This window comes from Capricornis sumatraensis, chromosome 2 (assembly GCF_032405125.1).
Source record: "Capricornis sumatraensis isolate serow.1 chromosome 2, serow.2, whole genome shotgun sequence".
Taxonomy (NCBI): Eukaryota; Metazoa; Chordata; class Mammalia; order Artiodactyla; family Bovidae; genus Capricornis; species Capricornis sumatraensis.
Genome location: NC_091070.1, coordinates 56361896 through 56384772, shown reverse-complemented (window position 1 = coordinate 56384772; position 22877 = coordinate 56361896). Strand labels below are relative to the sequence as shown.

General features: G+C 37.3%; 1 protein-coding gene across 2 annotated transcripts in view; it reads left to right on the top strand.

Annotated features, from left to right (window-relative positions):
- Window positions 1–22877, top strand: part of HERC1 (HECT and RLD domain containing E3 ubiquitin protein ligase family member 1) — a 156347-nt gene that overhangs the window by 67045 nt on the left and 66425 nt on the right. For both annotated transcript variants that reach the window (XM_068963684.1, XM_068963682.1), the window contains exons 26-35: window positions 783–998; window positions 3693–3813; window positions 4053–4290; window positions 4443–4627; window positions 7971–8126; window positions 10382–10488; window positions 11010–11120; window positions 14447–14623; window positions 19053–19292; window positions 21123–21206. In XM_068963684.1, coding sequence (XP_068819785.1) covers window positions 783–998; window positions 3693–3813; window positions 4053–4290; window positions 4443–4627; window positions 7971–8126; window positions 10382–10488; window positions 11010–11120; window positions 14447–14623; window positions 19053–19292; window positions 21123–21206 — 1635 coding nt within the window. The remainder of the gene's footprint in view (window positions 1–782; window positions 999–3692; window positions 3814–4052; window positions 4291–4442; window positions 4628–7970; window positions 8127–10381; window positions 10489–11009; window positions 11121–14446; window positions 14624–19052; window positions 19293–21122; window positions 21207–22877) is intronic.

Here is a 22877-nt window from a genome sequence, read left to right as displayed (position 1 = left end):
AAATCCAAATAAATTCTGTGGTTTGGTTAATAGTGTTGTACCAATGTTAATTTGTTTTTGATAAATGTATCATAATTATGTAAGATATTAACAGTAGGAGAAACTGGGGGAAAGTATATAGGAACTCTTCTATAGATAACAAAATTATTTCTAAAAAAGTTTATTTAAAAAAAAAAAAGGAATAGGCCAGTTGACTGCTATGGTGAATATTTGTCCTCCTAGGAAAGATAGAGCCCAAAGTTCAAGAGAACCACATTGAGACCTTTTGGGAATACTTCTTCTAATTCTTGAACTAAACAGTGTTCATTCTATATAACAGTATTATAAGAAAAGAAAGCAATATCCTTACTCCCTGACACTTTTGAAACCTTCACATGTATCTCCTCATGAGCATCGCAGTAGTTCTGTGAGTAGATTAAAGTACTAATAGCCTCATTTTATACATGAAGAAACTGAGACTCAGGAAATGAAGTGAGTTTCCCGAGACTGCATAGTAATTGGACTACTCTGGCCTTTAAACTAGGTCTCCTGCATCCAGATTTACTACTTTCTCCACTGTACTGTGTAACTTCTTTTATACTCAAGTATGCTGCAGAGACCTTAGAGATATTTTAATTTTTAAAGTCATGATAGCAAAATAATTATTTATGTCAATAGAACAGATTCCTAAGAAATATCAAAATTTTCTGTACACTAAGAAATATATTGTCTATGACAGAGAGTTATTTGTGTCTCAGTTCAGTGAAGAATTCTAAAATATGTTTATTTTACCTTTTTGCAAGCTCCGTTTAGAGGCACTTCATCAGATACTTGTTCTATTGTCTGGAATGGAAGAAAAAGGTAGCATCTCTCTGACAGGAAGCAGATTGAGCTCAGGTTTCCAGTCATCCACTCTGCTCACATCTGTGAGGCTGCAGTTTCTAGCAGGGTGTTTTGGTTTAGGCACTGTTGGACATGCAGGAGCCAAAGGAGAGAGTGGCCGATTGCATCACTATCAGGTATGTGACAGAGCTGTCCTGTGAGAATGACACCTTACCTGTATTTTTACAACACCAGTTTAATAATGCTAAACTTTTTGGTGCTTAGAATTGAGGTTTAAAAATATAAAGACCTGAATGACTTAATGATACCATTGGTTTCATTTCTTGAGTAATAAATAGTAGTGTAGCTGCAATTAGATAAACCAATAGGTAAGCTATGGTACTGTTGTACTTTTACATTCTTTGCTGGCTTAGTTTTATTATCCCTTAGCCAAATTGCATAGAGGTAGATTTAAGTTGGGACAGGGTTGGTATTTGGAGGATGGGTTTCAAAAATTTACATTTTAGACTTGATCAATTTTACTTAGTTTCTCTGGTTGTTTGAACTGTTTTTTAAAGTGTTCTCTTCATGTCTTCCATGTTTAGAGAGGAGAAATGCTTTGTGGGAAAGGAGAAAGATTATATAGAATCAAGAATTTTCAAGCATTGAAAAATAAGTTTTAACCTTTATACACTGAAATATACGAAATGATTAAAAACCACCATAGGGCTCTAGTATAGACTAGGGATAAAATGCTATTACTTTCAAAAGTAGGAAGTGTTTATTTAGTTCTTTGGCCCACTTTTTGATTGGGTCTTTTATTTTTCTGGAATTGAGCTGCAGGAGTTGCTTGTATATTTTTGAGATTAATTATTTGTCTGTTGCTTCGTTTGCTATTATTTTCTCCCATTCTGAAGGCTGTCTTTTCACCTTGCTTATAGTTTCCTTTGTTGTGCAGAAACTTTTAATTTTAATTAGGTCCCATTGGTTTATTTTTGTTTTTATTTCCAATATTCTGGGAGGTGGGTCATAGAGGATCCTGCTGTGATTTATGTTGGAGAGTGTTTTGCCCATGTTTTCCTCTAGGAGTTTAATAGTTTCTTATCTTACATTTAGATCTTTAATCCATTTTGAGTTTATTTTGTGTATGGTGTTAGAAAGTGTTCTAGTTCCATTCTTTTACAAGTGGTTGACCAGTTTTCCCAGCACCACTTGTTAAAGAGATTGTCTTTTCTCCATTGTATATTCTTGCATCCTTTGTCAAAGATAAGGTGTCCATAGGTGCATGGATTTATCTCTGGGCTTTCTATTTTCTTCCATTGATCTATATTTCTGTCTTTGTGCCAGTACCATACTGTCTTGATGACTGTGGCTTTGTAGTAGAGCCTGAAATCAGGCAGGTTAATTCCTCCAGTTCCATTCTTCTTTCTTAAGATTGCTTTGGCTATTCGAGGCTTTTTGGATTTCCATACAAATTGTGAAATTATTTGTTCAAGTTCTCTGAAAAATTCCATTGGTAGCTTGATAGGGATTGCATTGAATCTATAGATTGCTTTGGGTAGTATACTCATTTTCACTATATTGATTCTTCTGATCCATGAACACGGTATATTTTTCCATGTATTAGTGTTCTCTTTGATTTCTTTTCACCAGTGTTTTATAGTTTTCTATATATAGGTCTTTTGTTTCTTTAGGTGGATATATTCCTAAGTATTTTATTCTTTTCATTGCAGTGGTAAATGAAATTGTTTCCTTAATTTCTCTTTCTGTTTTCTCATTGTTAGTGTATAGGAATGCAAGGGATTTCTGTGTGTTAATTTTATATCCTGCAACTTTACTATATTCATTGATTAGCTCTAGTAATTTTCTGGTAGAGTCTTTAGTGTTTTCTATGTAGAGGATCATGTCATCTGCAAAGACATACAGATGGCTAACAAACATATGAAAAGATGCTCAACATCACTCGTTCATTATCAGAGAAATGCAAATCAAAACCACAATGAGGTACCATTTCACGCCAGTCAGAATGGCTGCTACCCAAAAGTCTACAAGCAATAAATGCTGGAGAGGGTGTGGAGAAAAGGGAACCCTCTTACACTGTTGGTAGGAATGCAGACTAGTACAGCCACTATGGAGAACAGTGTGGTGATTCCTTAAAAAACTGGAGATAGAACCGCCTTATGACCCAGCAATCCCACTGCTGGGCATATACACTGAGGAAACCAGAATTGAAAGAGACGTGTGTACCCCAATATTCATCACAGCACTGTTTATAATAGCAAGGACATGGAAGTAACCTAGATGTCCATCAGCAAACGAATGGATAAGAAAGCTGTGGTACATACACACAATGGAGTATTACTCAGCCATTAAAAAGAATACATTTGAATCAGTTCTAATGAGGTGGATGGAACTGGAGCCTATTATACAGAGTGAAGTAAGCCAGAAAGAAAAACACCAATACAGTATACTAACGCATATATATGGAATTTAGAAAGATGGTAACGATAACCCTGTATGCGAGACAGCAAAAGAGACAGATGTATAGAACAGTCTTCTGGACTCTGTGGGAGAGGGTGAGGGAGGGATGATACGGGAGAATGGCATTGAAACATATAAAATATCATATGTGAAACGAATCGCTAGTCCAGGTTCTATGCATGATACAGGATGCTCGGGGCTGGTGCACTGGGAGGACCCAGAGGGATGGGGTGGGGAGGGAGGTAGGAGGGGGGTTCAGAATGGGGAACACATGTACACTCATTGCGGATTCAAGTCAGTGTATGACAAAAACCAATACAATATTGTAAAGTAAAATTTATTAACTTAAAAAAAAAGTAGGAAGTGTTATTGTTGTTAATAGAAAAGGTAAATCTTTATGTGTAATTTAGGATGGGATCAGAGCAGCTAAGAGAAATATTCAGATTGAAATCCAGGTGGCTGTGCATAAGATTTATCAACAATTGTCTGCTACCTTGGAGAGAGCCCTGCAAGCCAACAAGCACCACATTGGTGAGTAACTACGCATGCAAATGTAAGATGCAAGTTGCATTTTCGCTTGGGGTTGTAGTAGGTAGCTAATGTTCTGTGTTTAATAACATTAGTATGTCAGCTTATCTGTAAAGAATAAATACTTGAAAGTTTAATAGTGTTCCATACTGCCATTTATGTTTTGGAATATGACTTACTTTAGTAAATACTTTGTTAACTTCAAAGAAGATTCTCAATTGTCTTTTTCTCTTTTTTTCTAGAAGCCCAACAGCGTCTCCTTTTGGTTACAGTTTTTGCCCTGAGTGTTCACTATCAGCCAGTAGATGTTTCTTTGGCAATTTCCACTGGTCTGCTAAATGTATTGTCACAGTTATGTGGCACAGACACCATGCTAGGACAGCCTCTTCAGTTGTTGCCAAAAACAGGTGTTTCCCAGCTTAGCACAGCTTTAAAAGTGGCTAGTACAAGGTTGCTCCAGATTCTAGCCATCACTACAGGGTGAGCATTGTAGATGTCTTGATAGAACTTTGTGGGGGTTGGTCTTTCACATTTTAGTTAATTTCCTTTTACCCCTAATCTTCTTTATGTATTTAAGTATGTTTACCCTTCTGTATAATTTCCATTTATTTTTTTCTCATTATTTCACATAGGACCTATGCTGATAAACTGAGCCCCAAGGTAGTTCAATCTTTGTTGGATCTACTCTGTAGTCAGTTGAAGAATTTGTTGTCCCAGGCTGGTGTATTGCTTATGGCCTCTTTTGGAGAAGGAGAAGAAGATGAAGAAGGAAAAAAAATTGACTCCAGTGGAGAAACTGAGAAGAGAGATTTCAGAGGTATCATAAACGTTTTTTTCTGTTATTATTTATAAGCATTTTTTGAGTCTACATTGTGTGAATATCTTTAGAATGTAGATTTCTTTCTGTTGTGAGGCATGAAAGGATTTTTATTTGTTTATTTAGAAACCTCATTTCTCTCCTAATATGTACGATGTAGATGTACATCTGGTTGAACTTCCTCTCTTTACAGTCAGTTAACCCTGATTTAGTAACTATACCAGCCAAAGTGTAGATTCAGGCTCTCTACTGTATCTAGAACCTAGAGGTTCTCAGTGACTGATTTCCCCAGATTATGTTTTTGTAGCATTTAATCCTGACAGCTCATCTCTTGAGTTGCAGTCTTGGTTTAAGTGTTCCTCCAGGATCAAGGTTTTTAATATTTTGGAATTGGGTTAGATTAGGGGAGCTGAACTTCTTGCTAGGCTGTTCTGTTCTCTAGTCACTAGAAAAAATTCTTCATTATACTTAGCTGTAATAAATTTTGGTTGCTGTTATATGGTCATCTGCTTATAGCTTTAAAAACCTATTAATCAACATTGTGGGAATTCCCTCATGATTCAGTGGTTAGGACTTGGCTTTTACTGCTGAGAATGTTGGTTCAAACCCTGGTCAGGGAACTAAGATCCCACAGGTTGCACAGCACAGCCAAAAAAACCCCACAAAAAATACAGTGAACATTGTATTTCAGTAGAATGTAAACCCTTAACAGGAGAACTACTGCATATGTCAGTTATATAATTAAGGAATAAAGGTCTAAAACTGATCATTTGTTGAAAAAATTTTGTGTAACTACCAATGTCTTATTACCATAATAAGCTCTGGGAGCTGTTAAATCCTTTCTGGACCAGATAGACAGACAGATAAAACAAAGGTAATAGATCCAGTCTTTCAAGACCATTATGAGGATTAAATAACTTAATACTTGTAAAGGATTTAGAGCAGTATCTGGCACATAAGAGCTTGATGAATGTTAATACTGGAATAGTATAATGAATACTATTTAAATAAATAAGGTAGTATTTAAATAATATTAATAGTGTGTAGGTAGGTGGGTGGATAAAGGAACATGCTGGGGATACAAAAATGACAAAACATTATCCCTGCCCTCTAGGACTTTCCAGGATAATGAGGAAGGCAGACATTTAAACAAATAATTATAGAGTAATACAATAAGCTCAGAAGAAATAGCTAAATCTCTTAGGTCAGAATCTAGAAGGATGTATGAGTCTCATTGAGGGCTAACTTTTGGTTTCAGAGGCTGAATCTGTGGCAAGTTACTTCTTTTTTATAAAGAGCATGTTGCATATACAGAGTGTGAGGAGACTCACAGGCATGATAACATAAAAACAGGCTTTTAATGCCACCTCCCTTTTTCCTCAGCTCCAACTTGGGATACAGGGTTGTTAAGGTAATAGTTTCTTTCCATTCTCTGTTGAGCACTGCACATATGGACAGCATGGAAGAAGCAGAAGAGTTACTTCTCATCATCCTTCCATATCCAGTAAAAAAATAAACTGTGATGAATCTTAGCAGGTGTAACAACACACTGAGTCCACATCCATTCCCCTCTCAGGTTGTCCCTTTTCTGTTTATGGGCGTGCCTGGGAGTGAGATTGATTCCAGTCAGCAGTGGCCAGGCATTCAGATAGATAGACCAGGTATTAATAACTCCACATACTCCCTATAATACTTAACTGAAAGTAAGGTGTACTCTTCATTTCAAACATAGTACTGATACTGGAAACAAACTATATCATCAAGCTGTATCAACTAGCTTTATGGTTAAGGTCTCTAGGCTTTAATTACTTTAATTAATTGAGTGTCTTATTAAAAAAAATACTTGCTGGGAGTGAGAGTGGGGTTGGATGGAGATGGAGGCCGCCTAAAAGAGATTTTCCCAGGGGTCTCTACCAAGAGAGAAAGCTTCATGGAAGAGGTAACTTTTGAACTGGATTTTGAAGAAATGCATAGGAACAAGGTTAGAGTGAGATATAGGTACCTAGGGCAGGCTAATAATTTTATATTCTTCAAATTAATACTATTAAAAAGTTTGCATATTAGCAAAGACTGAAGAAGTAAAGATTAGAGTACTGTGAGAAGGAAACGTAGAAAAGGAACTCTTAGCTTTTTCTCTGATTGTCCCTAACAGGTTAGATTTATCATAAACCTGTACACCCATCAGCAAAACAAAAGCCCTCCAGTTAACAGGCTATCCATGAAGGTATTGTAGATTACTGACTAGTCAGACCTGTCCTTTGGCTGGTAGTTGGTCTCCCTTCCATCACAAGTGACTTATCTGTGTATTTCTTAATTTGATATGCCAGGATCTCCCTGAAAAAGAAATGCTTGCTTTCAAATTGTTACAGTTTTCCATGTTTTAATGCACCTTACAGACTGACATTCTGGGAATCTGCCCTACTTGCAAACTTCTCTGCCCTGGCTCTGAGTGGGTCATACCTCCAAGGTGTTGGATGATATGAGATCACGGTGTATTAGAAGAAGAGCAGAAAGTTCTTTGGCTTCAAAATACACAGGGTTGTTGTTGTCCAGTTGCTAAGTCGTGTCCAACTATTTTCAAATCCATGGACTGTAGCATACCGGGCTTCCCTGTTCTTTACTATCTCCCACAGTTTGCTCAGACTTATGTCCATTGAGTTGGTGATGCTATCCAACCCTCTCTTTCTCTGCCACCCTCTTCTCCTCCTGCCCTCAGTTTTTCCCAGCATCAGGGTCTTTTCCAATGAATCATTCTTCACATCAGATGGCCAAAGTATTGGAGCTTCAGCTTTAGCGTCAGTCTTGGAGGGCGACTATTAGAGGGGTGACGAGAGGTATTGATGCTCTTGGGAAAATTGGGATGGTTGTTTAGAGCAGGTTGGTGGAAAGATTTCTTATATGTAGAGTTCAGGCAAACCATACCCAGGCCTAGAAATTTGTGTCTTGTAGAATATAAAAACAGTTAAGTCTTTCTTAGAGATGTAATTCTTAATTTGATGGGCCAGAGGAATGGGGAAGTGGTGAGTGGATCATGGACTTTTTGAACATGTGATTACAGTCATCAGCTCTTTTACTAGTCTAATGCACACACAGACATAGTTTTGTTTTGGTTTTTAAGAATATGTTTCAGTTCATAACATTTATTTATTTTTGTTCACGCAGCGTGGCTTGTAGGATATTAGTTCCCCGGCCAGGAATTGAACCCAGGCCCTAGGCAGCTAATTGACAGCCTAGGTTGTGAATTAAGTGGTACTTAACTGCATTCTCAGTGTAAGTTATTTGATAAAAAACTGTTTCCTGTTTGCTTTTGGTTATAATGTAAACCTGTTTGTTCATTCTTTAGCTGCCCTTAGGAAACAGCACGCAGCTGAACTGCATCTGGGGGATTTCCTAGTTTTTCTTCGCAGAGTTGTATCTTCAAAAGCAATTCAATCAAAAATGGCTTCCCCAAAGTGGACAGAGGTGCTTTTAAATATAGCGTCTCAGAAATGTTCTTCAGGTATGTGACCTTTGTCTTATTTTGGAGTATTTTGCATATCACATGTGTTTTGTTCAGATAATGCCAGACTTTAACAACATTGGATACTTGATCTTGAGTTTAAGACTTTTCTTTCCTGTTTTGTGAGTACTTATTTGATTGAAAGAGAACTAATTTCAGGAGTAAAAATGGAAAGGAATCAATAATAGAAGATAGCACTGGAGAAGATCATAGATTTAATATTGGAAACGTCTCTAGTTGTTCAGATTACAATAATAAGTGGAGAACATCCAGTTTATTGTGATAATTAAGCACAGATTTTAAAATTGTTGGATTATCAGAATGCAGATCTGAATTTGTCTGTTCTTTCTCATCATGATATGATCTCTGTTGCTTTGATTTAACTTCTAGTTGTGTGCTATCTATGAGAGTTCTGTAAAATAAGCTTAATTCTTGCTTCTTAGCCTAAAACTCTGGTCTGCTTACATAGATTACTGTCAGTCTTTTCCTAATCTGCTTGCTTTTTATTGTTTTTAAAATAAATGTACATAAAATAGAATTTACCATTTTAACCACTTAAGTGTACAATTCAGTAACATTGAGTACATTTCACAGAGTTGCTCAACCATCACTGCTGTCCATTTCTAGAACTTTTTCATCATCCGTAGGCAATGGCACCCCACTCCAGTACTCTTGCCTAGAAAATCTCATGGACGGAGGAGCCTGGTGGGCTGCAGTCCATAGGGTCGTGAAAAGTCGGACCTGACTGAGCCACTTCACTTTCACTTTTCACTTTCATGCATTGGAGAAGGAAATGGCAGCACACTCCAGTGTTCTTGCCTGGAGAATTCCAGGGACCGGGGAGCCTGGTGGGCTGTCGTCTGTGGGGTCGCACAGAGTTGGACACGACTGAAGCGACTTAGCAGCAGCAGTCTTTCTTAAGTGTGCTAAAATGTAACATAGTCTTCTGTGATACATGTTATTTTATATGTGTACATTTTTAATATTGTTTATTAGTGTTTCTTTTTACTTTTTTGTATGTATTCAATTTTTTAAAAATTCAGATTCTGTATATGTTTTAAGGTTAATATATAAACAAGAAGAATACAGGCAGCTTATTATTAACATAATAGCTGCAGTTATTAACTGCAAAAATACAGTAAAATGGAGTCATACTAAATGTTAATGTCCTTGCAACAGAATTATCCCAGTCATTGTGGTAGCAAATTCTGGCAAGAAATTGATTTGTTGTTAAAAGTGTTTAAAGAATTTCCAAGATTGATCAACTGTGCTGCAAATAAAATAGCATTTTATTTAAAAGAGGCCTTACCTTTATCTTACTTTCTTAAAAGCTCTGCCATTTATAAGTTACTACTGTTGGCAGATCAGTAGTTCAAGTCAGGATTCTTCCTGTAACTATGCTTCTTTGCCTTATATATAGTAAGTTTATAGTCATTTTCCTTGTCAGTTTTTCTTTACTAGTATAGCTTACAGTAGCTTTTTTTTCTCCTTTAGTAAAATAAGGCTTATGATAATATTGAGTAAGTTCTTAGAGCATGAAGAAGAATCAGATATTAATTTATTTCTACTGGTTGTTTGTATTGGGTTGGCCAAAAGAGTTGTTTCGGATTTTTCTGTAAGACAGTGCAAAAAACCCGAAAGAGCTTTTTGGCCAACCCAGTAATAGTAATAGATAGAAAAAAAGAGCATCGGTATCCTGCCTCTGTCTTTGTTTTAGAAAAATAGAAACTGCTTTCTCTCCATTAACCCTGTAGGTCCGTCAGGGCATAGATGCAGTCAGAAGCAATTAAAAGGTATGATAAGCCTGAGCTTTAGAGGTTAACAGATGAGTCATTTAAAATTCTACTTCTGTCTCTACTGAGCTATGTGGCTTTGCTCAAGTTACTTCTCTGAGCCTCTGTTTCCTCATCAGTAAAATAAGGATATAATGTAGGATTTGTGAGGATCAACAGAGCTGTTAATGTATATGAAATGCATAGCATGGTACTTGGCACAGGTGTTTATTATAGTACATTATATATACATATAATATATGCATAAAAACTTATATATACATAAAAACTGAAACACAAACATGAATATTCATATACATGGATGGATATGGGATGAATCCAGAATTCTTGTGATAATGTGCTGAAGTGAAGTCTGTTCCATCCTAAATACTTAACAGCTTCAAGGATTTTTTTCAAGAAGTTTATTTAAACTTTGAATTTAAGTTACATTTATAGTAAGACAATGTTCTTTTCCCCCTCCAGGAATTCCTCTAGTTGGTAACTTAAGAACAAGGCTCCTTGCACTTCATGTCCTTGAGGCTGTGCTGCCAGCTTGTGAATCTGGTGTAGAAGATGATCAGATGGCCCAGGTTTCTATTTTTAAAATTATTAGAAGATATTCTTTACATCTGCAACATGATTTACCCAAATTTGAAACTTATAGTCTCTTCAGTTGCAAATGTGTCATTTATTCAGTAGCATCTACGACTTCCACTTCTGAGATTGTTTTTTAAATTTTTTCATCTCCAAGCAAAGAGAAAGAGAAATTAAATTAGTTATGAGATGTGAGAAGTGGTGGCATAGTGAATATTTTCAAGGTCAGAATGAAAGGACAATTTATAGAATTTCTTACTACGTTTGGGCATCTAGAGAGAGAAAGATGTGAGGCCATACAGCCTCCATATAGTGAGGCAACAGGGCAGTTGAACCCACTCTGTAGTAGGTTAGTGATCTTTCTAAAAAATGACATTTTAGCTTGCATCTACACAAAGTAGCTGTCAAACATTGGTATAATTAAATCTCACAGGTGGCTTAATCTTATGATTTATCTTTTCTAAAAATAGTTTAAATAATCCTTTACAGATTTTATCATTTTTCCTTCAATACATAGGTTGTGGAACGCCTGTTTTCCCTCCTGTCAGATTGTATGTGGGAGACACCCATTGCTCAGGCCAAACATGCTATTCAGATAAAGGAAAAAGAACAAGAAATAAAATTACAGGTACCTGATTCTTCCAAAAAGGTATTTTTAGACAGCACAAGTGAATATCTTGCCACCTGTCTCTGGATCCTTTCTCCTTTGATGGACATTTTTCTATCAGTTATTCAGTCTCCTCTCTGCACTCACCTTCCCTCTCCACTGGAGGACTTTCCTTCTCCTCAGTTTGTAAACATCTCTTATTCCCACTCTCCTAAATAGCATTTTTTTTTATCAATGAAGCCTTTCTATATATTCTTTCGTACGTCATTGCTAAGCCTCTGGGAAGAGTAATCTTTTACATGTTTAAGTCACTTCCTTCCTTCTCATCTCTTCAGCCCAATCGTTTCTTTTCCCCCAAAGCACTGAAATAATGACAGAGGTGGTGTTGGTAATAGTGTATGGCTTTTTGCTCACAACTTACTTGACCTCTGTAAACTCTAGCCTTCCATTGTTTTCAAACCATCACTCGCTCTAGATTCCCTCTACCATTCCTTGATTCCCTCTGGAGGCATCTGTTCTTTAGTGTGACTTTCTGCTTGCCTCCATCCCAGATTCCGGTGTTCCTCAGAGTTCTGTGTTTAGCTTTTCTAGAAGTCTCAGTCATAATCATGACCATTTTTACTACGTTCATCGCCTTCCAAACTTGAATGATAGATAGCCCAGGTGTCTTTCTTTCAAACCTTTCTTCTTTTCCTCTCATCCCATTTTTATTGGTGGTACTAACATTCAACTAGCTTCTCAAACCTGAATTCCTGGGAATTCTAGACTTTGCTAATATCCCCATCCGTGTGGTCCCTAGACCCCATTGATTTCACCTCCTAAATCGTTTTTGCTTGAATCCATCTATCTAGCTATCTTAGTCTTTCTATTAGTTTTCATGATTCCATGCTTTTTCTGGTTTTCCTTCTATCCCAGTACAATGGCCTTTTCTTCTCATCCTTTTTTATTTGTACTCCACCTTCTATTTTAGGGCTTCCCTGGTGGCTCAGACCAGGGAAAGCCTGGCCTGAGACAGATTCCCATTGAGGCAGATTCAGGTAAATAATCTGCCTGCAATGTAGAAGACCCGGGTTCACTCCCTGGGTGGGGAAGATCTCCTGGAGAATGGAATGGCAACCCACTCCAGTGTTCTTTCCTGGAGAATTCCATGGACAGAGGAGCCTGGTGGGCTGCAGTGTGTGGGTTTGCAAAGAGTTGGACATGACTGAGTGACTACCACTTTGACTTTCACTTCTATTTAATCTAACTGCTGGAATATCCCAAGGTTTGGTCCTAAGACCCTTTGTTTTCTTCAGCCGTTACTTCCATTTCATTTCCTCTAGCATCAAACCTTATTCAGACCCATCTGCCATTGGTCACCAAATCTTTAGTCCCATTTTTGACATTTTTTTCTGAATTCCAGACTTATATACCCATCTTCTACTTGCCTTGCCACTTGAGTGATAGTCTAATAGGCATCTCATACTTAGCAGCATCCTTAGTTCCAGGCTTTCCCATGTTTCCTAGTAAGTGACTCAACCAAAAAACCAAGCAGTCATCCTTGATTCCTCTCTATCACACACACCCCGTTTTCTCTATCTATATAATCTCCAAGTCCTGCTAACTTCTCTGTTAATACTTAACTTGAATTTTTCCACCTCATTCCTCTGCCATCACCCTACTCCAAGCCACTCTTTTGTCTGGCCTGGATTATGCAGTATCCCATGTTAATTCATTCTCTACACAGGATCTAGTGTGAGCTTTTACCTTGGTAACTTGGAACATGTTGATCCTCTGCTTAAACCCTCCAGTTAATGGTTTTCCATCCTTCATCGCCTCTTTGCTTACTACACTGTGAACAACTTGCCTTCTTCCTGTTTCTTGAACACACTGAGCTTGTTCCTTCCTTTGGGCTTTGCTCTGGCTTTCTTTCTACTTAGAATACTTCCCTCAGATATGTTTCTCAGAAGTTAACTTATTATTCATGTCTTGACTTAATTATCACTTCTTCAGATTCCTTTCCTAATCCGCAATCTAGAGTCAGTTGCCACATAATCTTTAATGCCACAAACATCACCTATTTTAATTTCAGTGTAGCATTTATCACCTAATATTTTCTTGTTTCTTTTCTGTTTCCACTTTCTAAAATATAAGCTCTGTGTGAGCAGAGACCTAATCTATCCAGTATATTGCTGAATATATAGGACCTGGTATAGTGTCTAGTACACAGTAGATGCTTAATAAATACTCATTGAGTAAATGAAGGACTTTTATGTTGTCAGTGTTTCTTACCTGAACTCTTGCAGTAAACTCCTGATTGTTCTCTCTGTTTTCATCCTGTATACTCCTGGTACAACAATGTTTATGAAACATAGATCTGATCCGAGTTCCTCTATATAAGTCATTCTGTGTAGAAATTCTGTTGTCTAAAGATCAAACTTAGAATGCCTTCTATGATTTTGTTCCTAGTTCCTTATTCTTTTTCAGTCTCATCCTCCAAATCTTCAATACTGCTTGGAATTATGTTAAATCAGTGAATGGTGATCAGTGAATTCTGTTTCAGCTCTTTGCCTTGACACATGCTGTTCAGTTCAGTTCAGTCGCTCAGTGAGTTCAGTCGCTCAGTCGTGCCCAACTCTTTGCAACCCCATGAATCGCAGCACGCCAGGCCTACCTGTCCATCACCATCTCCCGGAGTTCACTCAGACTCACGTCCATCGAGTCAGTGATGCCATCCAGCCATCTCATCCTTGGTCGTCCCCTTCTCCTCCTGCCCCCAATCCCTCCCAGCATCAGAGTCTTTTCCAATGAGTCAACTCTTCGCATGAGGTGGCCAAAGTACTGGAGCTTCAGCTTTAGCATCATTCCTTCCAAAGAAATCCCAGGGTTGATCTCTATCAGAATGGACTGGTTGGATCTCCTTGCAGTCCAAGGGACTCTCAAGAGTCTTCTCCAACACCACAGTTCAAAAGTACTGCCTTAAATTTCTTTTTCTTTGATCAGCTGCTTAATGCCTTCTTATCATTCAGGATTGAAGTCAGAAGTCATCCTCTTTTGAATGCTTACCTTATCCTTCCCAAGCATAGTTAGAAACTTACACTTTTATATTTCTGCTATACCTGTCATGTAACTTCTTTTATTCTCTCACTGCAGTATTGTGTTATTTGTCTGTCTTTTGCCTGACGGAGCTATAAGCTCTTTGTGGGCAGGAACCATGCCACATTTATGCTTGTGTTCCTATCGCCTGCACAGTAACTGGTATATAGTAAATAATAAATATTTGTGGAATCAAACCAAGGAGTCTTAGAATATCTATTAACTGAGATCTGAATTACTTCAAAATACTGACTCAATTTCTTTTCTGGTAGAAGCAGGGAGAGTTGGAGGAAGAAGATGAGAATCTTCCTATACAAGAAGTATCCTTTGACCCAGAGAAAGCTCAGTGTTGTATAGTGGAAAATGGACAGATTTTAACTCATGGCAGTGGAGGAAAAGGATATGGATTGGCGTCAACTGGAGTAACTTCTGGGTGCTATCAGTGGAAGGTGCGTAGAATTCTAAGTAGTTATTAAAGACATTTTATCTTTTAGTCTTTTCCTCCTAGATTATTTTTTTTTAAATGGAAAGACTATTAAAAAAATCATCTTATGTAAAAGTTCTAGTATTCTGTAATTTTTAACATAAATGGAAGCTCAATGAAGGATATACAAGAACTATGTATTATTTTTGTAACTCTTTCAAAAATATTTTTAATGTATATTTGAAAAATCACGATCATCTCTTCCATGAGAAGTCACACAGTGCAGCCCCCAGCAATGAAAATAGAGCACATTAGAGACTGAGTGGCCGAGATCTTTACTGGATGCTAGTCACATACTCTGCCTGGCATATACTAAAATTTTAGATTCCTAGAGGGAAAGTAGCTTTTTAGCATAAACCATATTATCGTACAGTCTAAGCACAAGAAGCCACCTTTATCAGTTAGGGAAACTGTGTATCAATGTGGCGAAGTATTTATCAGTCTAGTCCCCAGGTGCCAGCCAAGGACCAACATGTAAGCAGACATTTCTAAGGATAGCAGTCCTGTTGTGTTACTTCTTTTGATTGCACAGTCTACCTCCTTGGCTCTTGGCCACAGTGTTTTTACAATAAAATTAATGTTATTATCTGGTAGGACCTCAGACAGCAGGGTGAGACCAGCCTGTAGTATTGACTTCAGGGGTCTTAGACTTAGCCAGTTAAAATAAATCTTATTAATCAAAAATATCTATCTTAAAAAGTAATGTGGCTTTTTCTATAAATTTAGCACAGCACAACTCTGGCCAGTCCAGGACTCAGAATAGGGCATGTACACAGAAAAATGTAATTCTAGAGGTTGTATGTGGTATCCTTGGAGATGAAGAGTTTATAAGATGTACAGTAGTCAGGCAGAACAAGTTAACAGGACCCTGACGTGATCTCCTATCAGGGGGCCTCCCACCTTATTTTCTCATTGCGGTTTAAATAATTTAGTTGAGTTCTTGGTTTCAGAGGGACTATCTCTAAAGCCAGTTGGTTAAATAGTTCTGTTTGTCTGTGACATCATTTTATCTGCCTCAAGAGCATGGATGACATCTGGAGGTGTTCTGTGGAAATTCCAGGACCTGGAGTCATCCCCTGCTTCGTATAGCCTGTTAAGTATAATGGGAGGCTCAGAAGCCAGTTTGAATTTAAAGTGCTCAAAACCACCTTCTCAATAGCATGGCTTTCCCCCATTCTCCCCTCCCCCAGGAGGAGGAACAGTTGTGAAAAATGATGATCATTTATGCCATCTCTATTCTTCCACACTTCCTGGGGCCTGGGTTCCCTCCCCACCTACCTTATTCTAAAATCAGTATTTCTCATTTAATAATTCTAACTTCATATTTTTTTAAATCATTTTTTATCTTCATCTAGCCCTTTTGTCCAGAAGGGTTAGAAGCAATAGGGACAAAAGAATTTTCACACACATACAAAAGAAATTTTTTTTAAAAAAAACATTTTTATTCCTAACCACAAAGGTTAGGAATTGTCAGGACAAAATCCCAATTAAAAAATTGTTTTTCACACCATCTAACTCTTCTATCCTAACCATTTATCCAGTGAGCAGCCTAGGAAAGATCCATCTTTTTCTGGGGAGAGCTTCATTTAATAATCTGTCTTACTAGGGCCTGTGTATCAGACATAGAATCAAGCTATCAGTCTGTTGTTGAAACTGACTAGTTCAAAAAGCTGAACAGAAAAAGTCAGTAGCAATAGGACATCCACAAGAAGAGGTCAAGAGTCCATCTGTTATAAGAGTGGACGAGAGGGATCATGTGCCCTGAAGTATGCCTCCTCTAGCTTTCAGGTTTCAGGAAGAATAGAAGTTAAGAATGTAATCGGTTTTTATGTCAGAAATAGAAAGCCAATCAGCAGCTCAAGTTAGATGACTATCAAAAGAACAAGCCCTTTCCCAGGGGCATATATAAGAATCTTGGACAGTCCAACTGGAATCCATGATGTTTTCAGTTTATGGCTACACCAACTAAATCTTCAACAGTCCCAACATTTGATTTTTGTTTGTTGGTCTGGTACCTACTTTTAGTTGAACACAGCTCATGTTGAGTTGAAACAGCCCATAGTAGAGAGTATCAGGTTTTAACTTAGAGGCTGCTCCAAGCGATTGGAAGCTGTGAATTGAGGCTTCTATAATGAAACTAGCAACTTTTGGGGGTAGCAGTAAAACCTAAATGCTGTAGGATTAGACAGCTGCATTTAAAGTCTAAGTGACTAAGGTCTTGTTGCCTTCTTAAAGTATAGATTTGATTTACTTACTCAAAAATATTCATTGCAGGCTAGAAAATCATCAGACTCTAAGGGTCAGACATCTGATTTTACAGGAACTAATTGGCAACTAACAACTGTTTTTTAAAACTCTTCAATGTATATTTCTATGTGGAGATTGCCAGTCTTTGTTTGCCTTTGTTCTTGCGGTTCTGATAGGCAAATATCATAACAAAAAATCATTATAGAGGCTTGTTTTGTTTCCATTACTCAAAGAATTTAAATTCCAATCTACTCGCCAGGGACAAAAAGCAGGGAAGTTGTGTGCTACTAACATTTTTCCTCTGCAGCTTTCCCTTTCTCATTTGATGTCTTAGTGTCTATGAAGTTACACCATGTAACATTTTATACTATCTTTTATTATACATCCAGATGCAGTAGCCATGAAATGAAGCTGTTTTGTAAAATTTACTTTCCTCTCAGATGTCAAGTTTACTTAGACCCCTAGCAAGAAATTTAGGACTTACAAGGTTAATTGGTTGGACTGGGGTACTAGTATAGTAGTGGCAGCTTCTAGGCTAAAGAAAATTGCAGGAGTAGTTTCTTTTCTTCTCTCTCTCTCCCTACCTCCCTCCCCCCCCCACACACATACCTTTCTCTCATCTCTTCCTTTCCTCCCATCCCTTCCCTTCCCTCCCATTCCTTCCTTTCTTCTTTATAAATCTTTGCTCCACCCTGGAAACTGACTTAAATACCTTATCTCTTCTTGTTTGGAGGAAAGAGCAACATACACTTCTAATATTTTTGGTCTCCCCAAAACTCACCTCAGGGATTTTTGAACTTTTTCTCTTGCCACCTGGAGGAGAGAGCGACTGCAAGCTTATTTTTATTCTTTGGCCCATCCAAAGCCCATGTTTGGGAATGTTTAGGCCCTTTCACTTCCCACCTAGTGAGGAAAACAACACTTTTCTGCTCTTTTCCCCTCACTTAACTAACAGGGCCAAAAGCAGCCAGGGAGCCAACTCTCCTGTGGTTGACTCTGTTACGTTTGAATTCCATGGGTAACTTTTGTCTCTCACAATAGATAGCCACTCACCTGCTGTTTCATAAAGTGTAACCCCATAGGCATTAGAGTTTTCTCTTTCCCCAGTTCTCTCTTGTTCCCAAATATGTACTTATATTTTAATGATATAGAGTTGTTCTAGTGAAGCTCATGTTGACACTACTGTGTTGGAGATCCTGAAGAGATTACCCCTATGTTCAAAGATTTGTTAGAAGGACTCATAGGACTTAGTATATCATTGTATTCATGATGGCTGGGGTTTTCTATAACAGGTGGTAAGGATATATAGCCAGATAATAAGAGGAAAAGACACAGGAAGCATCTACAGGAATACGTGTTCAGTCTTCCTTATGTTTTCTCCATGCCACGAAGGGTCACATGGACCACACACTTGTCCCACCAAGAAAATACAGCAACATGTGTGTGATGTTTTTAGGGAAGCCCATTAGAGACTTGGTTCCCAAGATTTTTACTGGAGACTGGTAATGAAGGTACTCTCTGCCTGGCATGTGCTAAAAGTCCAGACTCCTAAAAGGAAAGTTCATGTTCACTATAAACCACATTGTTTGTTCAAACATTCTTGTCCTGGTAAGCTGCTTGAATCATTTAGGGAATGTTTTGTAACAGTGTAGGAAACTGTTTACCAGTCGAGTTACCAGGTACTTGCTAAGGGGCCACTGTTATAAGCATGCCTTTTTAAAGAGAGCAGTCTAAAGCCTGCTATATTAACTCTTTTCTGAACAGAAGTATACATAAAAGTAATTAGAAATTTTGTATATAAAGAATTGAAGCTGTCCATTAAAAATTTTCTGGACTTGATGTACTTTCTCAACTTCATAATTAAGATATAAGTTAAAATTGTTTATTTCAAATAAATACTCAGGGGTTATATTCAAAGGTTATTCTACATGTACTACATGGTAAATATTAAATTTGCCCTAAAATTTTTAAAAATGATGAAATTGTTTCATTTTTGTGTTATTTTCACTTAAGCTAAAAATAAACTTACGTTCTCATAAATGTTTAATTCATTCTTTATAAACGTATTCCTCAGTATTGCTTTATATGGTTAATGGTATATAAAAAAGTTTTTTTGAATATTAGTGAACATTACCACTTGATTTTAGTTTTACATTGTGAAGGAAAACAGAGGTAATGAAGGCACGTGTGTTGGAGTTTCTCGTTGGCCAGTACACGACTTTAACCACCGTACTACCTCGGATATGTGGCTCTATCGGGCCTACAGTGGTAACCTCTATCACAACGGAGAACAGACTCTGACATTATCCAGCTTTACTCAAGGAGATTTCATTACCTGTGTGTTAGACATGGAAGCCAGGACCATTTCCTTTGGGAAGAATGGAGAGGTACTGAAACTTATTCGAAGGCATTGCTTGTTTTGTTTTCTTTTTTAAATTAGTTATCTATTTTATACATATTATCAGAGGTGTAAATATGTCAATTTCAACCTCCTAATTCTTCCCACCTCTACCCTTTCCTCCTTGGTATCCATACGTTTGTTCTCTACATCTGTGTTCCCATTTCTGCTTTGCATCTATACCACTTTTCTAGATTACATATATATGCATTAATGTGTGATATCTACTTTTCTCTTTCTGACTTCATTCTTTATGACAGTCTGTCGGTCCATCCATGTCTCTGCAAATAACCTTGTTTCATGCTTTTTTATGGCCAAGTAATATTTCATATGTATGTACCACATCTTCTTTATCCATTTTCCTGTTGATGGACATTTAGGTTACTGCCTTGTCCTGGCTATTGCAAATAGTGCTGCAGTGAACATTGGGGTTCATGTGTCTTTTTGTTTGTTTGAAATGTTTACTTTTAAGATAAGCAGAAAGAATAACAAAGTCATAAATTTGAAGGAAAGTAACCCATAGAGGAACCCCCATAACACTGAGTATATGCCTGATAGTGGGATTGCTGGGTCATACAGTAGTTCCGGGTTTGGTTTTTCAAGGAACCTCCATACTTTTCTCTATAGTGGCTGTATCAATTTATATTTACACTAGCAGTGTATGAGGTTCTCTTTTCTCTATACCCTCTCCAGCATTTTTTTTCTTCCAGGGTCTCAGCTTTCTCATATATTCTGTTTTCTTATTTTTAATTGGAGGATAATTGTTTTACAATGTTGTGTTGGTTTTTGCCAGATAGCAACATGAATCAGTCATAAATATACATACATCCCCTTCCTCTTGAACCTGCCTCCCATCTCCCACCCCATCCTATCCCTCAGGTTCCAGGATTTGTTGTTTCTAGATTTTTGATGATGGCCATTCTGACCAGTGTGAGGTGATACCTCATTGTAGTTTTGATTTGTGTTTCTTTAATAGTTAGTGATGTTGGGCATCTTTTCCTGTATTTGTTGGCTATCTGTATGTCTTCTTTGGAAAAATGCCTATTTAGATCTTCTGCCCATTTTTTTTTCCTGAACTCTTTTTTGTTTTTTTAGTTTTTACACTGTTGTGTTGGTTTCTGACATACAGTGTGAATGAGCCATAATTATACTTACATCCCTTCCCTCTCCTCACCCCATTCCATCCCTCCAGGTCATCACAGAATGCCAGATTGCTTCTGCCCGTTTTTTAATTTTTATTTTTTACATTGAGCTGCATGCCCTGTTTGTATATTTTGGAGATTAATCCTTTGTCAGTTGCTTCATTTGCAAATATTTTCTCCCCTTCTGAGGGCTGTCTTTTTGTCTTGTGTTTATGGTTTCCTTCACTGTGGAAAAACTTTTAATTAGGTCCCATTTGTTTATTTTATTTTCATTAATCTAGGAATTGGACCAAAAAGGATCTTGCTGTGATTTATGTCACGGAGTTTTTCTTTTTACTTATCCTTGACTCAGTTAGTGCTAGCTATTCAGTTTACAGGTTATTTGCTCTTCTCTGCTTTTTCTCTAATCCTTTTGGTTCTTATAATATTTATCAGCACCAAAAAAAAAAAAAGAAAAAGACAATAGTAAAATCCCAATAAGACAGTTGTAACAGAGGAACAAATTAAGATCATTTATTATATGTGGAATTTCCTTAGTTAGTAAGGATAATTGAGATTTGAATCTAGTAACTTATTGTGTCTCGTAAGAGCTTTGAATCTTAATATGTATTGGATATTATCAATTTTAGAACATATTTTTGTTTCCCTTTTTTCCCATCACCTGTGCCACACTATAGGAACCCAAATTAGCTTTTGAAGATGTGGATGCAGCGGAGTTGTACCCATGCGTAATGTTCTATAGTAGCAACCCAGGGGAAAAGGTAATGAAACCTCAGACCTTCATAATTAAGCATGAAGAATATTTGTTATTTTTTATTAATATTTTTGTTAACATCATACAGAGTTTATAGGTACAAGAAGCTATTTCTACCATTAGAAGTACCTTCTCAGGTAAATTTACTCTTCCAGAAGAAGGTTAGATTGTTTTTAAAAATTACCTTTACTCTTTTTTAAGGGACTATTTTGATATTCTGATAATTTGAATATAGTGAATCAACTTTCAAACATATGTGGGATTATAGGAATTACAGGAAATAGTTTAGGGATAATCTGGTTCATTGGCAGTTGTACCTATGAGAGAGGAATCTAAAAATAACCTCAGTGTAGTCAGATACTATTCTGTGAATAATGGAAGTTTCAGTTATAATGGGGAAGCTGCCTTTCATTCATTCCTCTGAGGGTTTTCAGACCTTGTAGAAGGTGTAAATTTGAACCCTAAGTCCTCAGAACAGTATTAAAGTGATACCCTCGCACTAAAACTTTTTTTCCTCCTAATCTAAAACCCACACAGAGAGAAACTTCTTCGTGGTCTCGCTGTGAGGATTGATTTGTTTTCTACCCCATCCTTTTAGTTGAGTATATAATATAGCCTAGGTTTGGTCTCCAGAATTTCTAGTTATTTTTTAGTAGGAAGATGTGAAGCTGTCTCACATATCGTACATCTGTGATGAAAATGCTAGATTTGGTAAATTCTAACCATGTAAGTATAATTTATTCTGGCCTTTTAAATATATTTTAAAAAATTTTCAAGGAGGTATAATTTCAAGCTAACTACTCATGAGATAGTGGAACTGCTTCTTGAACCAGGTGGCCAACAAAACTGAATTGGAAATGAAATAAACAGGCACCCCAGTACCTCCTTTTTATCCCTTTCCCTGGTGATATTCTTGCAGCCCAGAGCAGGTTCTTAGTGTGTTCTGGTTAGAATGATGGCCTATTGTTCCATAACATCTGTGAAGCTTGAAGGGATTAATTTTACCTTAGGTAGCTTTTATATCAATCAGTTTCTTCTACCCAGAAGCGTTGTCTGACTTCACAATCTGATAGAAACAGTACTAATAATAGTTAATATATTTTTTTAATATTTACTTTGTGTCTGGCACACAGCAAAGTGCTGATAAGCATTTTATGTGCATAGTCTAATCTTTAATATAGTAAGAGATAGATACAGGTATTAGTGTCAGATTTTTTTTTTTCAGATGAAAAAGCTGAGGTTTAGAGAGATTAAATAATTTCTGAAGATTACACAGAGTTTAGATTTGAACCCAGGTCTTCTCTTCTTTTAACCTCTATGTCTTATTTGAAATGTGTGACCAATTTTATAATCTTGTGAGTTTATCTTTGTACCTCTGAAACAATATAAGATGGTCCCAGGACTCATTATTATTCTGGAGTCTTAAGGATTAGAGTGAAGTCAAGACTTTTGGAGTAGGGACTAAGGCTTCCCTGATAGCTCAGACGGTAAAGAATCCGCCTGCAGTGTGGGAGACCTGGGTTCGATCCCTGGGTTGGGAAGATCCTCTGGAGGAGGGCATGGCAACCCACTCCAGTATTCTTGCCTGAAGAATCCCCACGGACAGAGGAGCTACAGTTCTTGGGGTCACAAAGAGTTGGACATGCCTGAGCGAATAAGCACAGCACAGCAAATTAAA